This window comes from Pseudorca crassidens, chromosome 3 (assembly GCF_039906515.1).
Source record: "Pseudorca crassidens isolate mPseCra1 chromosome 3, mPseCra1.hap1, whole genome shotgun sequence".
In the NCBI taxonomy this organism is placed as follows: Eukaryota; Metazoa; Chordata; class Mammalia; order Artiodactyla; family Delphinidae; genus Pseudorca; species Pseudorca crassidens.
Window position 1 is genome coordinate 145244638 of NC_090298.1, and position 16885 is coordinate 145261522.

Sequence of the window (16885 nt, forward strand, 5' to 3'; positions counted from 1 at the left end):
CGGGAGAGGCCACAGCAGTGAGAGACCCGCGTACTGCAAAAAATAATAATAATTAAAAAAATAAAAATAGACAAAAGATTGAATAGAAACTTCACCCATGAAGACACACAATGCTTAATAAGCACACAAAAAGTTGTTCAACATCATTAATCATCAGGGCAATGAAAGATATTGCTGAGATGCCTACACAGCCTCCAGAATGGCTGTAATCAACAAGACACACAAGGGGTGGGGATGTGAGAGAAAGCGGAGCTCTTCATTCTGCTGGAGACATGATGGAAACCACTTTGGGAAGACAGTATGGCAGTTTCTTCAAAAGTGAAATGTATCATACGATTACTCTCAGGTGCATACTCACAAGAAGTGAAAACTGTCCACACAAAGAATTGGATGCAATTGTTCATGGCGGCATTAATTCGAAATAGCCCCAAATTGGAAGCAATCCATATGTCTAGCATCTGGAGAATAGATAAAGAAAATGTGGAACAGGCATATGATAGAATATTGTTCAACAGTGAAATACTGATTAAGGCTGCAAGATGAATGAATCTCAGAAACATGATGCCAGATGCAAAAGACTATATGTTGTATGATTCCATTTACGTGAAATGTGCAGAAAAGGCAAATCTAGAGAAAGCAGGTCAGTGGTTTCCTGGGCCTTGGGGCAGTGGAAATGGAGATGGACTGCAAATGAGGTTGGGGACATTTTTGAGGTGATGGAAAAGTTCTAAAACTGGAATGTGGTGATGGTTGCCCAACTCTATAATTTGAATTTGAATCATTGAATTGTGTACTTCTAATGGGTGGATTTTATGGTGCATAAATTATACTTCAGTAAGTCTGTAGAAAAAGTTTGAAGGGGGAAAGTGTGGGGATAGACGCCCCTCTCTTGGCAGGAAATGTCATGGAAGGGCAGAAAATCACTCCTGATTGAGCATCTTCTCTTTACCAGACATGACCACATTTCATCCCTCCGATAACATGGAGGACGTGTTCTTTTTGCCTTTGTGTTGATGAGGAAATGGAGGCCCAACAAGGTTACTCACAATAATAGTATTCGAGACTTTGAGAGATGAACCCAACCCTTTTAGCACTTGGCACTCGCATACCACTTACGGCCTCTCTATGAAAGTACAAATTCAAGAGGCCAAAATAGTTAAGCATGTGTTTCCTAGAAGCAGTTAGACTCAGGCTCTTCTCTCTCCTAAGGATACCCTTAAAAAAGGGATGGCGGGCTTCCCTGGTGGCGCAGTGGTTGGGAGCCCGCCTGCCGATGCTGGGGACACGGGTTCGTGTCCCGGTCCGGGAAGATCCCACATGCCACGGAGCGACTGGGCCCGTGAGCCATGGCCGCTGGGCCTGCACGTCCGGAGCCTGTGCTCCGCAACGGGAGAGGCCACAACAGTGAGAGGCCCGCGTACCACCAAAAAAAAAAAAGGGATGGCAGTGAGGGGCGGGGCTCGTCACTCAGGCACAAAGACACCACTGCTGCCTCCCAGATCTCAGAGGAAAGTTCAGATCTTTGCTCTTTGTCCTTTTCCAAACCTCTAGAGCCTAAAATTCCTTTGTCCAGGCCCTGCTGGCAAGAACTTTGAACCCTTGCGGTCACCTTAGCCAGCTGGCAAGTTCCACCTGGTACCTTCCCAGAAACCTCAGCCCAAGTGTGCTCTCCTGCTTCTTCCCCAGCCCACCCAACTTCTCTCCAGTCACACCCTCCTCTCACCCAGGGCTTCCCGAACCCCTGGACATTTGATTTGGAAAAGGAAATATAAAATCTTGGAGGGATAAGGGACAGCAGCAGCTGCCTGTATCTGGCTATGCTTGGAATGGTCCAGAGATCATGAATTGACCTGGATTAACCACAGGGAAGAAACTGCTTATGTTACCTTATGTTACATGAGCCGCATGCAAGTTACCACCCCTGCTATTAATGCATCATAAGAAGCAGAGCAGTTATTTGGGGGTTTTAGTTGGCCAGAGTCCCTGGGCTTAGCTTCAAGGGCACTGCCCTCCTGGAAGGAGATGAAACCATCCCTTTTGTTACAAGGCCTGTGAAGTCTTTTAGAGACTGCATAGACCTTTATGTAACATTTGGTCTCTGTTATTGACATTGTTGTGAGCTGACTTAAGCCGATCTGATCTATCACTGTCAGCCTTATCTTGGTAGAAATTGGTAGTTTCCAATAGGTAAAGATAGAGGAAGGCTGTAGATGTCCCCAAACCTAGCTACCAGCTAGGAAGAAACTTTCTGCTCTACCAGACCTATCATAAAGTTACAGTATTTAACATAGTATGGTGTTGGCACAACGATAGACAACTATTGGAACAAAATAGAGAACACAGAAACAGACCTATGTGTATTTCGACACTTTGATACTAACAAAAGCAGCTTTGTAGATCATTGAGGAAAGGTAGGATTCCTCCATAAATGGGTATCCGTATTGGAAAAAACAAAAAAGGTAACTAACCCCTGCCTTGCACACACATGGAATCATTTCCAAGTACATTGAAGACCTAAATGTAAGAGGTAATTATAAAAGGTTTTAGAAGATAAAAATAGGAAATATCTTCATAATCTCTAGGTATAGAGGGACTTCTAAAGACACAAAAAGTACCAAGCATAAAAAGATTCATTTATTTGACTACAGTAAATTTAAGGACTTCTGTTCATCAAAAGACACAATGAAAACGAGACTCGGGCTTCCCTGGTGGCGCAGTGGTTGAGAGTCCGCCTGCCGATGCAGGGGACGCGGGTTCGTGCCCCGGTCAGGGAGGATCCCACATGCCGCGGAGCGGCTGGGCCCGTGAGCCAGGGCCACTGAGCCTGCGCGCCCGGAGCCTGTGCTCCGCAATGGGAGAGGCCACAACAGTGAGAGGCCCGCGTACCGTAAAAAAAAAAAAAAAAGAAAATGAGACTCAGCCAAATCCTGCCACACATACAAGCATTTGTTATCAAGCAGCTCCCTAAACAGACTCTCAAGTTGTTCTGTAAACTCAGTGAAATACCAGCTGTCTTGTCTGACACCGCTTTGCATGAAAGTTTCCTTAAGACAGATGCAATGGTATCCTAGTGGCAGGATCAGCTAATCCTAACCATGGTCTGACAGTAAAATCTTCAAGAAGAGGTAGAACACAGAGGGTTCAGAATCCTAGAACCAGGGTACCATGAAGAAGGATGTATAATGCTGGGCTCGCCGTGTTCTGTTCATGCAAGGGCCACCCCTCATTTCACCAGTGAAGAAAATTATTTCTGACACCTGTTATGCTAGTAAATAGAGGCTATAGTGTTGGTCAGAGGTGAAGATAGCTGAAGCCCCAAAGTAGCCTTTTCTCAAATGAGAACTTGTGATTAGAGTCTCCTACTTGCTGAAGTGTTCATTCCCGATGAGGGTACTTCAGATATTAACTCACCATTATTAGAGTGTAGGTTAAATCTAACACACACACATACACACACACACACACCCCCCTATGAACGTGTGAGTGTGTATGCCCATGCTGTAGTATTTTATTTTTATTTTTTTTTATTGAAGTATAGTTGATTTACAATGTTGTGTTAATTTCTGCTGTACAGCAAAGTGACTCAGTTATATATATATATTTTTTCATATTCTTTTCCATTATGGTTTATCATAGGATATTGCATATAGTTCCCTGTGCTATACAGTAGGACCTTGTTGTTTATCCATCCTATATATAATAGCTTGTATCTGCTAATCCCCAATTCCCAATACTTCCCTCCCCCACCCCCTCTACTGTGCTGTAGTAATGGGTTGACCAAAAAGTTCATTTGAGTTTTTCCATAACATCTTACGAAAACCCCAAACAAACATTTTGGCCAACGCTAATGTTTTAAAGTAAACTCTGTAGGCAGTAAACAGTAGTGTTTACCAGACTCCAGTCCCTTGAGACCTCCCCTGAAGATTTTTACCATATTCTACTACCTATATTATTATTAATATTTTTCTTTATATTAATTCACTTTTTTAACCTCTTTAAAAATATATATTTTAGAGAAAATTTTATATCACAACCATAATGTGAAACTGGTATCACATACCCTAAAAGTAAAAATAAAAACAGTGGTGCAACAGCAACAAAAACTGTCTTTAAATCTAGCCCGCTTCTGTTGCTTACTCCCAGAGGAAGCTCTGCAGAGCCTGGTCACGCTCACGGGAAGCAAGTTGGGGAAGTTCTTTCTTCTAGGAATTTTATAGTTTCAGGTCTTATGTTTAAGGCTTTAATCCATTTTGAGTTGATTTTTGTGTATGGTATAAGATAAGGGCCCAATTTCATTCTTTTGCATATGGATATCCAGTTTTCCCAGCACCATTTGTTGAAGAAGCTGTCCTCTCCCCGCCGTGTATTCTTGGCACCTTTGTTGAGGATCAATTAACCATATGCATGGATTTATTTCAGGGCTCTTGGCAATGATCTCATGGATATGACACGAAAATCATAGGCAACAAAAACAAAAATAAAGAAGTGGGAATACATCAAACTAAAAAGCTTCTGCACAGCAAAATAAATAATCTATAGAGTGAAAAGGCAAACTACAAAATGGGAGCAAATATTTGCAAATCACATATCTGATAAGGGGTTAATCCCCAAAATATCAATATGTAAGGAACTTATGCATCTCAATAGCAAAAAAAGCTAATACCCCAATTTTTAAATGGGCCAAAGGCTTGAATAGACCTTTCTCCAGAGAAGATACACAAGTGACCAACAGGTATATGAAAAGTTGCTCAGTGTCTCAAATCAATAGGGAAATGCAAACCAAACCCACAATATGATATCACCTCACATCTGTCAGCATGGCTAGTATCAAAAACAATAACATGAAGTAAGTCAGAAAGAGAAAAACAAATACTGTATGCTGACACATATATATGGAATCTAAAAAAAAGTGGTTCTGATGGACCTAGGGGCAGGATAGGAATAAAGACTCAGACGTAGAGAATGGACTTGAGGACACGGGGAGGGGGAAGGTTAAGCTGGGACGAAGTGAGAGAGTGTCATGGGCATATATACACTACCAAACGTAAAATAGACAGCTAGTGGGAAGTAGCCACATAGCACAGGGAGATCAGCTCGGTGCTTTGTGACCCCCTAGAGGGGTGGCATAGGGAAGGTGGGAGGGAGGGGGTATGGGGATATATGTATACATATAGCTGATTCACTTTGTTATACAGCAGAAACTAATACAATGTTGGAAAGCAATTATACTCCAATAAAGATGTAAAAAAAACACCAAAACAAGACAACAAGTGTTGGTGAGGATATAGAGAAACTGGAAGTCTTTCACACTGTGGGAATGCAAAATGCAGCCACTATGAAACACAGTATGGAGGTTCCTCAAAAAATTAAAAATAGAACTGCCATATAGTCAAGCAATCCTATTTCTGGATATTTGTCCAAAGGAATTGCAATCAGGATTTGGAAGAGATATTAGCACTCCCACGTTCACTGCAGCACAATTTACAATAGCCAAGATGTAGAATCAACCTAAATGTGGCCTGTACATACAATAGCATACTATTCAGCCTTTAAAAAGAAGAAATTCGGCAATACGCAACAACATGGATAAACCTTAAGGACATTGTGCTAAGTGAAATAGGCCAGTCACAGAAAGATCAAATACTGTATGATTCCACTGACATGAGTTATCTAAAATCGTCAAATTCATAGAATCAGAGACTGAAATGGTGGTTGCCAGGGGCTGGGGGGAGGGGAAAATGAGGAGTTACTAATCAACAGGCATGAAGTTTCAGTCAAGCAAGAAGGAATCAGCTCTAGAGGTCTGCTGTACAATGGCCAACAGTACTGTGCTATGCACTTAAAATTCTGTTGAAGACACAAACTCTCTCTAGCCGAGGCGTTGTGATTGAACTGAATCACCTTGCTGACTCTAAAGTCGTCCCTGGAAGCAGCACACTATTTTTAAAATAAATATATATATATATTTATATATTTATTTATTTTTGGCTGTGCTGAGTCTTCGTTGTTGCGCGCGGGCTTTCTCTAGTTGCGGTGAGCGGGGGCCACTTTGTTGCAGTGCGCGGGCTTCTCACTGCGGTGGCTTCTCTTGTTGCGGAGCACAGGCTCTAGGCGCGCGGGCTCAGCAGTTGTGGCTCGCGGGCTCTAGAGCGCAGGCTCAGTAGTTGTGGCACACGGGTTTAGCTGCTCCGTGGCATTTGGGATCTTCCCAGACCAGGGCTCGAACCTGTGTCCCCTGCATTGGCAGGCGGATTCTTAACCACTGTGCCACCAGGGAAGTCCCACAGCACCCTATTGTACTTGGTACAGTTCAGAGAGCCAGGGGGTTAACTGGATGTTTAATCAAGCAGCTAGTATATGATGGAAACCTTACAGCCACTTGCTCACTTGTTCTGTAGCACAACCCTCCAGGATGGGTGTTAGTTATTTCCATTTTACAGATGAGCAGACTGAGGCTCAGAGGTGATAGGACATGGCTAGAGCCAGAACCAGGAGCTGGATCTGTCTGACCCTTCATTATTACACAGGCAAGCAGGACTTGCCCTCCTCACCTCTCCTCTTACCTCTGCATCGAGCAGCCACAACTGTCCAAAGGGCCAGGATTCCATGCGGAACAGAACCAGAGTTTTCTTGGAACTGCGGTTCTTTGTCATACTGGCCAAACACGAGACAATTCTGGGGTATTTCAGAAGCAGAACTATTGCTGTGCCCCAGGTCATGTTTTTGCTGTTAGCCTGTCGTTCCAAAATGAAAGGGGCAAATATCAAAGCATTCGGTGCTGCCTTTTTTGAGTAGCTTGGCTTTGTATTATGCTTTGGGGGTTTGGTTTGGCTTTTACCTCCTAGGATTTGCTCAAAACCTAAAGAGAACTTGGCACTGTCGGGAGGTTTCCATGGGCCTCGTTGTCCCTTCCGCACTGGTCCATTCGGGGTCTCTGCCCATTTCAGCAGAGAGGCCCCCTGTAGGCAGAAACCATGGCCACCTCAGGGCTTACCCAGGGCCACGTGGCCACGGCCAAGCCTCTTCCTCACATCATTTATCCAGCAGATACTTTCAACCAGGCGTCAGGGTCCTCCCAGCACTGTCAAGGCATGTGGGAAGGTGCAGGAGGAAATCCTCTGGATTTGGGGTAGAGGAGCTGGAGTCGCTGGGGGGCTCAAGTCCTAGTCACTTCCCCAGAACCTCTGTTTCACCATCTGTAAAGTGGGCCAGCCCTTTCAGGGTGACATGACATGATGCAGACGAACACATTTTGGGAGCCATCAAGTGCTGAGCCAACATAAGGGAATGTCGTGTTTGCAGTCTGGGGGAGCCGCAAGATTTCTGCCCACGAAGCAGCCAGGACACACCACGGTCCAGCATATAATCAGCCCCTTCATTATGTGGTTCCAACTGCAAGAGCTGCAGGATTTCAGAGGAAAGAGCGACCCACAGGGAGCCCCAAGACAGCAGGAAAATGAATACTCGCTGCTCCAAACCAGAAAGAGAAGGGGGTCAGAAATGGGAAGTGGGATGTATCCACTCTCTCCCTCTTGGGCTCCCTGCCTCTGGCCTGGAAAAGTCTGGTCCCTGGGGGTTTGCTACAGAGCAGGAGATACTTCAAGGCTAATAAAAGAAAAATCAGTGAGCCACAAATACCAGGCCCTTAGGTCAGCATCCTTCATCCTATCTTTATGCAGCATAGAAAGTAGACAGTGACCAGGGAAGGCACCCTACTAAAACATGTCCACTTACCTTACAGATTTCCCCACCTTAATTTTGGGCCAGGTCATACATCAGGAGAGGGGAAGTGGCTTAAAGTCAGAGCCTGACTCAAAGGTCATGTCAGGTCAGCAACCCAAGTGACTACCAAGGGGTGAATGAATAATCAAAATGTGTTGTAGACATGGGATGGAATGCTATTCAGCCTTGAAAAGGAAAGACATTCTGACACATGATACAATGTGGATGAACCTTGAGGACATAATGCTAAGTGAATCAACCAGTCACTTAGAGGGTAAATACTGTATGATTACACTTATATGAGGTACCTGGAGTAGGCAAATTCATACACACAGAAAGTGGAATGGTGGTTGCCAGGGGCTGGGGAGGGGGAGTGCAAAGTTGTTGTTTGATGGGTGTAGGGTTTCAGTCTCACAAGGTGAAAAGAGTTCTTGGATGGATGGGTAGTGGTGATGGTTCCACAACAGTGTGAACATACTTAATGCCACTGAATTGTACAGTTAAAAATGGTGAAGACCTGCGGCTTCCCTGGTGGCGCAGTGGTTAAGAATCCGCCTGCCAATGCAGGGAACATGGGTTCGAGCCCTGGTCCGGGAAGATCCCACATGCCGCGGAGCAACTAAGCCCGTGCGCCACAACTACTGAGCCTACACTCTAGAGCCCGTGAACCACAACTACTGAAGCCCATGTACCTAGAGCCCATGTTTCACAACAAGAGAAGCCACCACAGCGGGAAGCCTGTGCACCGCAACAAAGAGTAGCCCCTACTCACCGCAACTAGAGAAAGCCCGTGCGCAGCAATGAAGACCCAACACAGCCAAAAATAAATAAATAAATATTTTTTTGAAAAGGTGAAGACAGTAATGATCTATGTGTATTTTACCACAATAAAATTTGTGGTAAAATTTAATTTAAAAATTAAAACTTGGAAAAATAGGTCATCCAGGTCAAAATACCTCTGAAAGCGTTGTAGAAGGTACCACATTGGAGACCCCCATCTATCTTTCCATTAGTCCCTCATAACCCAATGCTAGGGTTGGAAAATCACTTTGTGAGGGGATAGCTTTTAGAGGCTTCTTCTACAGAAGATACAAGACATGTCTCTTCCACTCCAGACTCAACACTCAGCATGGCAAGAAGGCATATGAGAGGCACCAGGGAACTGAGCCCTATCTGCAGAGAGAGCAGGGTCCCGCCTCACTCCACAGCACGCCTGTGTTGTTTAAATTCATGCCTCTGCACTAGCCCTCTCCCTGCACAGAAGTTTATAATAGAGTGTGTGCACGAAACAACCCTACTACGCTCAGATTTGCATCCTCAGAACCTGTGCCAGAGGGGGGCTTACGTAAACATTTGTTAAACTAAGCTCTTTATTCATTTTGAGCCATGTCTTTGTTTCAAATCCTTTCATAATGGGATGTACCCTATAATTCTGTCCTGTGTCCACAGAAATCGGTGCAGTGCTGGGCATAAAGAAAATGTCTACTGAATCACTGAATGAATACCTGTTAGTAGAGAAACCAGCATAATAAATGCCTGGGCCCACTTCGTGCCCCTCACCACCTCCTCCAGCCCATTGGCCAAGGACAGATGAGGCTTCTGTAACTGATGAGCCGAGGGGGCAGATTAACATGGACTTGGGCATTGGGACGTCCCGGGTGTTTCAACCTTTTGTTAATCTGGGAACTTCCAACTTCTACCCAAATCATAAAATAGTCCCTTCACTTTCACACTTCAGATCCATGAGTTGGGACATGCAGACATGTTGGAAATAACCTAAATGTTCACCGGTAAGCAGCTAGTTGAATAAAACATGAGCTATCTATCTAATAGACACCAGTATCCAGTAGAGATGGTGGTGTAGAAGAATAATGACATGGCATGAAGTTCACAATTTTTATTTTTATTGAAGTGTAGTTGATTTACAATGTTATATTAGTTTCTGGTGTACAGCAAAGTGATTCAGTTATACATCTATATATTCTTTTTCATATTCTTTTCTATTATGGTTTATTACAAGATATTGAATATAGTTCCCTGTGCTGTACAGTAGGACCTTGTTCACAATTTATTGCTTTGTCTAAATATGTACATATTATTTGTCCAAATATGCCTGTAATATATATGTGTGTATATATACTGTGTGTGTGTGTGTGTGGTCCCCAAACCAGCAGTGGCAACATCACCAGGGAACTTGCTAGAAATGCACATTCTCAGGCCCCACGCCAGACCTACTGAATCTGAAACTGTGGGAGTAAGGCCCAGCCCCCCAGGTGATCCTGATGCCTGCCCAAGTCTGAGGACTCCTGACTTAATGGCATTCCTGACACCCCTTCCCTTCCTTTGGGCTCACCTGTGTGTCTCTTCTCCAGGCCCTGATCCAGCTGCCCCCCTACATTTCTCAGTGTGATGAGGTGCTGCAGTTCTTTGAAACAAGACCTGAGGACCTGAATCCCCCCAAAGAGTAAGTTGGTTTGTGGATCTCCTTAGAGCATACCCTCACAGCCCTCCTTCCTGCTGGGCCGGCCAGCCCCAGGAGGAATGGGAGGAAAGCTAAGTAAAAATTAACCTAGATTACATCAGTGAAGGCCCTGCCGGGCCTCACTTCATGTAGCCTTCGTAGTGACTGCAGGTAGCCATAGCTGAGTTTTACAGGTGAAGGAAGCTGGCTGAGTGCACTACTGAATTCCCTAATGCCCTGCGTTTACCCACCATACCTGAACAGGGGAGACGGTGAGCCCTCGAGGCAGAGACTGTGTGCCCTGTCCTCAGAGGTAGGTGTGCCCAGGACCATCAGGGATGTGAGTGAGTGACTGACTGAGACCTGCTCCAGGTCCCATCGCTAGTGAATGACGGGGCCAGGGTTTGATCTCACTTCTCCCCGCAGCGGACAGGCTGCGCTCCCAGATGCCAGGCAGTGCATCTCCCCAGCCCCCCAGTGCGCATCGCACAGAATCTCAATACCAGCCGCCTGCTGGCCTTTACACGCCAAGAGCTGACGGCACCAACAGCTGTGCCAGCGTGAAACACTGACTGATGCATGATGCTTTTTTAAAAGCCCTTTTCGGGGAAAGGCTTCATACGCGTCTGCAGAAAGAAAGGATCTGTCTAATGGAGAAATCGCAGTGGGGGAGGAGGACACAGACCACAGGTGCTGGGCTGTCCTGAGTCACAGGAGCAAGAGCTGGCAGGGTTAGGGGTCCGCTGGGGCCCCGTCAGGAAGGGCCGAGAAGTACCAGCCAGGCGCTGTGACGGGAGAAGTGGGAACTGGTCCTCTGAGTTCTGGGTGTAACTCACTGCCCAGGACAGCAGTAATGACCCAGGCTTACGTCGGTTCAGCGTTCACGTGCTACACACTTTATGTAGGTTGAGCTAGAAAAACTCATGTTGCTTTCTAGAAGGGAATCTGGTGAACTCACAAAGCTTACTTTTTAAATAGACCTGTAAGGAAAGCAGCAAAGAGCTTTAACACGTGAAATCAGGCCATTTATATATATACACGCGGCTACATGCAGAATCAAGTTCGGAGATCACAGAGGGTGAGCTGATCGCTCAGGACTAATGGTTTAACTACCACACAGATGAAACTTTCTACAGTCAACATATTGCAATAAATACCATTTCCTGTGACAAGCACGGAGTCAGTGAATGCAGCTTCTCAGAGCCAGCACACAGAAGCATGGGAATGACATTCCGTAAGGGACCACAGTAAATCTTTTGAATCAAAACATTGCAAGGGAACGTCTTGCCAACACATGAATTTTTTTTGAAAAGATACAGAATAAGTGTAAATCTGCTAATGGGCCTGCAGCCCATCCTGGCTAATATTTCTGTTCTTGGTGTCTTTAGCATTTGTGCCTGGTAAACAAACAGTCCCCAGCTTTTATGGACATAACAAGACATGGTGATATATTCTCAAGGGACCTTTGTCTACAGTGCTCCCAGGAAGTCAGGGTTAAACTGCTAACTCAGGCTGGTAGCCCCTGGCTTTGATTCTAATTTCTAGGTGAAGTGAATCAAAGAATATGGAGCTTAACATATTCAGTTTCTACTTCATTCTATCACAAAACTGCCAGGTAGGAGCTGTCGTTCCCATTTTACAGATGAGGAAGTTGAGGTTCAGAATAAGGAAAGAGACTTGCCCAGGGTCACACGGGTTGGAAGAGGCGAGGTGGATCTTCCCCAGGTCTGCCTGAGTCTTCACGTAAGCTCTGTGTGTGTGCCTCCCACAGAAGGGACAGCTGGGCTTAAGAGACAGAGTCTGGGTGAGTCTGGGTTTGCATTTGGGTACATCCAGGTTCACATCTCGCCTCTACCACTCATGGGCTGTGTAGCCTCGGGCCTCGATTTCACCCCTCGTGAAACGGAAATAGCAGTGAGCCTTACGATTACATTGATGATGGAATGGCTGCCGCAAGTAAAAATTCCAGGAACCTGCCAAGTGCTCGAAAAGCGGTGGCCCATGGTATTTTTCCCTCTCTGGATACCCAGCTGTAGGTGTGTTTACTCCCAGAGCTGTTCAAGACGTCCAGTTGACGGACCTTCACAAGGAAGGTTGCTTGGCCACTTTTAAGCCGAGTGGTTCTGGGCAGCCTGTTCCCCACCCCTGCGCCTGTCTCCTGTCTCGTGGTGACATCTAGATTTTCTTCCACCTCGTCTCAGCCTCCCAGAGATCTTAACTTCGGGGAGGATCGTGGACCATTTGGAGAATCCAATAAAAGCTTTCTTCCTTCTCCCGAGAAAAATGCCCCCTGTTTCAGGAGGTCCTCAATTGTGCCAAACCCCATTCAGGGACTTGAGGTTAAGAATCGCCGCCCAGGCGCCCCTTCTGAATGTTAATGCTCAGATGTCTTTGGCCTCCTGCCTGGCGAGGGTGGTGAGTGGGTCCCCAGCTCCGAGCAGGCATCAGCCCAACTTTTTGACAGAGATGGGAGAGAGCCAGGCCAGGGGCAGCCCGCTGTGCTTGAGAAGAGTCCAGGCACCTCCGTGCAGGAAGGAAGGACACTGGGGAACATAGGGTGGGAGCCAGCCCTCTAGAGGAGCCGGCATGTCAGGGAGGCTGTTTGGGGGCTTCGTCATGCTCTCTGGTGCCCACAGCCCCACGTTCCCCACTTGTTGGCTGGCTTGGGCTTGCAGAAGGAACATAGGACTGGGAATTCTAGACCTGGCACTGTTCCCGGTCCGGAGCACCAGCGTTGTTTATCCATTCAGGAAATAGGTATCGAGGACCTGCTGAATGCCAAGCCCACGGGCTGGGCACGGGGGGACAAAGAGATGACATGGCAGATGCAGTCTGTGCCCCCAGGGAGCTTCCGGTCTGCTGGCCAGACAGCCAGCTCTTCCATCCGGGCAGAGCAATCCCTTCCCCTCCCCTTCTGCCTCGCTTACCTCATCTGTGAAATGAGACCACGTCACCTGCCCCACCCACATTATGGGGTTATTGGGAGACTGAAATGAAATAATGGTGGGAAAATTAGGACATGCTCAGCAGCTAGTTTTCTGGAGTTTGGGGGCTGAAATCGTGGTGAGCCCCCCTGGGTATTATGCTTGATAATTCAAAAGATAGACCTGTTCCCCAGTTTCCTGGAGTTAGAGTTTTGTTCTTATACTTTTAAGGTAAATTTATTTCCTCACTTCTTCAATGGGAATAGTAATACAGTCATCCCTCATTACCAGCAGGGGGGATGGTTCCAGGACCCCCCATGGGTACCAAAATCCACAGATGCTCAAGTCCCTTATATAAAATGGCATAGTGTTTGCATATAACCTACGCACATCATGCCATATACTTAAAATCATCTCTACATTACTGATAATACCTGATACAGTATAAATGCTCTATAATTGCCAGGCACACAGCAAATTTAAGTTGTGTTTTTTGGAACTTTCTGGAATTTTTTTCCTGAACATTTTCAATCCGAGGTTGGTTGAATCCATGGATGTGGGACCCACAATCACTGTGAGGCTTGCATCTATGTGTGTGAAGTGCTGAGCACAGTGCCTGGCACATAGTAGGTACACAGTTTTCACATCTCCTTGGCTGCCAGGGCCAAGATGGTTGGGTTCTGCGATCTTTTATGAGATGGTAAGAGAGAAGCTAATTGGTCCATTTGATTGTTGTACATCACTGGAAGAAGTGGGTACCATGTGGAGATGCTTCTTCTCATATGGGAGGACCAGAATCTTTCATCTCAGGCCTTCCAGATGGCTCTCCCTTCCCCCACATCTCTGGGCGAAAACCAGCAAAGACAGGGTCAACCATTCAAGTGTGTTAACTCCCCAAACATTTCCCACAACTGCCACCCACACTGAAAGTCCAGAAAAACAAGCCTAGTTCCTGCCTTTGGGGCCTTAGGGGCCAGTGGACATATTTTGAGCTTTTTTTTTTTTTTTTTTTTTTTGGTATGTGGGCCCCTCACTCTTGTGGCCTCTCCTGTTGCGGAGCACAGGCTCCAGACGCGCAGGCTCAGCGGCCATGGCTCACGGGCCCAGCCGCTCTGCGGCATGTGGGATCCTCCCGGACCGGGGCATGAACCCGCGTCCCCTGCATCGGCAGGCGGACTCTCAACCACTGCGCCACCAGGGAAGCCCTGAGCTATTTTTATTATTGATATGTACAGGCTGTTTATATAGTAAGGAGTTAGCCTTTTCCATATTTGTGGTAAATATTTGTCCCTTTTATTGTGCATTTATATCTTGTTCCTGGATTTTATGATGTACATAAGTTTTATATTTTTGTGAAGTCAAATCCAGTAACCAATTTTTTAGTTGTGATTTCTTTCATTTGCTTTCAGTCTAAGAAGGACAGTCACCATTCAGACACAAGATAGTTCCCTTAATTTTTTTCTAGTTGATTTATGCTTTGTGTTTTCTTTTAATATATACTCATTAAATCGATTAGAATTCATTTCAACATTTGGCATGTGGTGAGAATCTAAAGTTTTTTCCTCTGGTTAGAACCTTTTGACCGGCTAGAAGAAATCTTATTGCTCCATTTATTTAAAAACAAAAAAGACCACAATCTGTAGTGTTTAATGATCACTTCCCTTTCTTCCTTCAGGAATAATACAAGAGAAAAACAGCACCTGCCCTCAGAGGGGCTTCTATACTGATGGGAAAGGCCATGTGAGCATGTGGATACGTGTGGCCTGTGCGCACACAAACACATGCACAAATAGAATATCCACTAAAAATACAAAACACAGCCTAGGCTGTATACCCCAAGAAAGCACAAAGTAACAGCTGAGATAAGCTAACCAGCATCCTGCTGAAATAGATGTATTTAGTTCCAAGAGGCTTCCTGGAAGGAAAGGGAAGTTTTCAATCTCTTTGTGTGTTCCCCTCTGTGTGACCTTGGACAAGTGACTTGACTTCTCTGAGCTTCTCTTTCCTCATCAGTAAAGTGGGCATGGCTAACCTTGCTCTCATCTTGGTTAGGCAATATCCTGCTCATAAAGGGTAGTGATAGTGTCAGGCACATGGCAGGTGCTTACCTAGTGATGCCTTCCTGACCTTAAGCCGGACTTTGAAGGAAAAGGGAGGGAGGGAAGGAAGGAAGGGGGGAGGGAGGGAGGAGGGGAGGAAGGAGAGAGGGAGGAAGAGAGGGAGGGAGGGAGGGAGGGAGGGAGGGAGGGAGGAAGGGGGGAGGGGAGGGAGGGAGGAAGGAGGGAAGGAGGGAGGGAGGGAGGGAGAGAAGGAGGGTGCTGAGAATCCCAAGGGTGGCTTTGGGGCCACAGCAGGCAGCTTCAGCTGGGTCTCGGTGGTTTAGGCAGTAATGAATGGTGAGGGCAGGTGCTCAGTGAGGTTGGTCCCTTGGTCAGGATTCTGATGCTCAGACCTGAGTTAGGGCTTGTGATGGAGACTGGGAGTCTTTCCTAGCAGTTTCTAAGGAAAGAAATGAATGGTGCTCTTAGAGGAGCACCATTTTCGCTACCATTCCTGGGTAAACCTGAGATCACCCTAAGCATGTCGCACAGAAAATAATGTGCCTGCTTGAGCTCACACAAGCTGCTGCTTGAAACCGAGAGCCCCCTGCTGCCCCTCAGCCCCGTGCTCCAGCTAGGACAGCGAGACAGCTAGCAGGGGTACGCGGTAGTGTGGGAGCTGGGATTTCAGGTATCCCAGACCATGGCTCAGGCCGCAGCCTGGATGGCAACGAGGGAAGAGGGCTTTACGTGGAAGTAGACTTAAGAGACCTTTGCTGGTGTGTCCTGGAGCCAGCAGCTAAGAGGCAACTTGCCCCACAGGACAGTCCAGGGTGTGGTCAGGAGAGCAGGCTCCAGCCAGGCTTCCCGGGTTCCCCTGGGAGAGATGCCTCACCTCTCTGACCCTCAGTGTCTCCACGTACGAAATGGAGTGACCCTTAAGGGTTGATGTGAGGGTTCTGCGGGCCAGTCCAGGTAGCATTCTGACCGGGACGCTGTCCACAATGAGTGGCAGGAAGTGTGAGCTGGGATATTCCACTGTCACCCTCCCCCTCCCCTGCACAGGAGAGTGACACTGAGTGTCACTGGGTAATGGCTGGCCAGAGGACATCACTACTGACTGGCCCAGCCCAGCCCCTCCTTCCAGACACACAGGAGGGCAGCCCCAAGCTCCAGGGCTTGGCTTAGCTCCCTGCTCCCCCACTTTCGAGGTTACACTGAAAGCATTATTACATGGTGGTTAAAAACCCAGACTCTAAAATCAGACACTGAATAGACATTTCTTCAGAGAAAATACAAAAATGGCCAAGAAGCATGTGAAAAGATGCTCAGTGTAGCACCCTTAGCCATCAGGAAATGCAAGTTCCAACCACAGTGAGATACCACTTCATACCCACTAGCACAGGTAGAATCAAAAAGACAGATAGCAACAAGTGTTGAGGATGTGCGGGAACTGGAACCTTCCTATGTTGCTGGTGGGAGTCTACAATGGTGCAGCCACTGTGGAAGACAGCCTGGCAATTCCTCAAGAAGTTAAGCCTAGGGACTCCCCTGGCAGTCCCGTGGTTAGGACTTGACCTTCCAAGGCAGGGGATGCAGGTTCGATCCCTGGTCGGGGAGCTAAGATCCCACGTGCCTCGGGGCCAAGAAGCCAAAACATTAAAGCAGAAGCAATATTGTAACAAATTCAATAAAGACTTTTAAAATGGTCCACATCAAAAAAAAAAAATCTTAAAAAA

General features: G+C 46.5%; 1 protein-coding gene across 5 annotated transcripts in view; it reads left to right on the forward strand.

Annotated features, from left to right (window-relative positions):
* Positions 1 to 16885, forward strand: part of SH3PXD2B (SH3 and PX domains 2B) — a 118511-nt gene that overhangs the window by 54975 nt on the left and 46651 nt on the right. For all 5 annotated transcript variants that reach the window (XM_067732850.1, XM_067732851.1, XM_067732849.1 and 2 more), the window contains one exon: positions 10095 to 10186. In XM_067732850.1, the coding sequence (XP_067588951.1) occupies positions 10095 to 10186 (92 nt within the window). The remainder of the gene's footprint in view (positions 1 to 10094; positions 10187 to 16885) is intronic.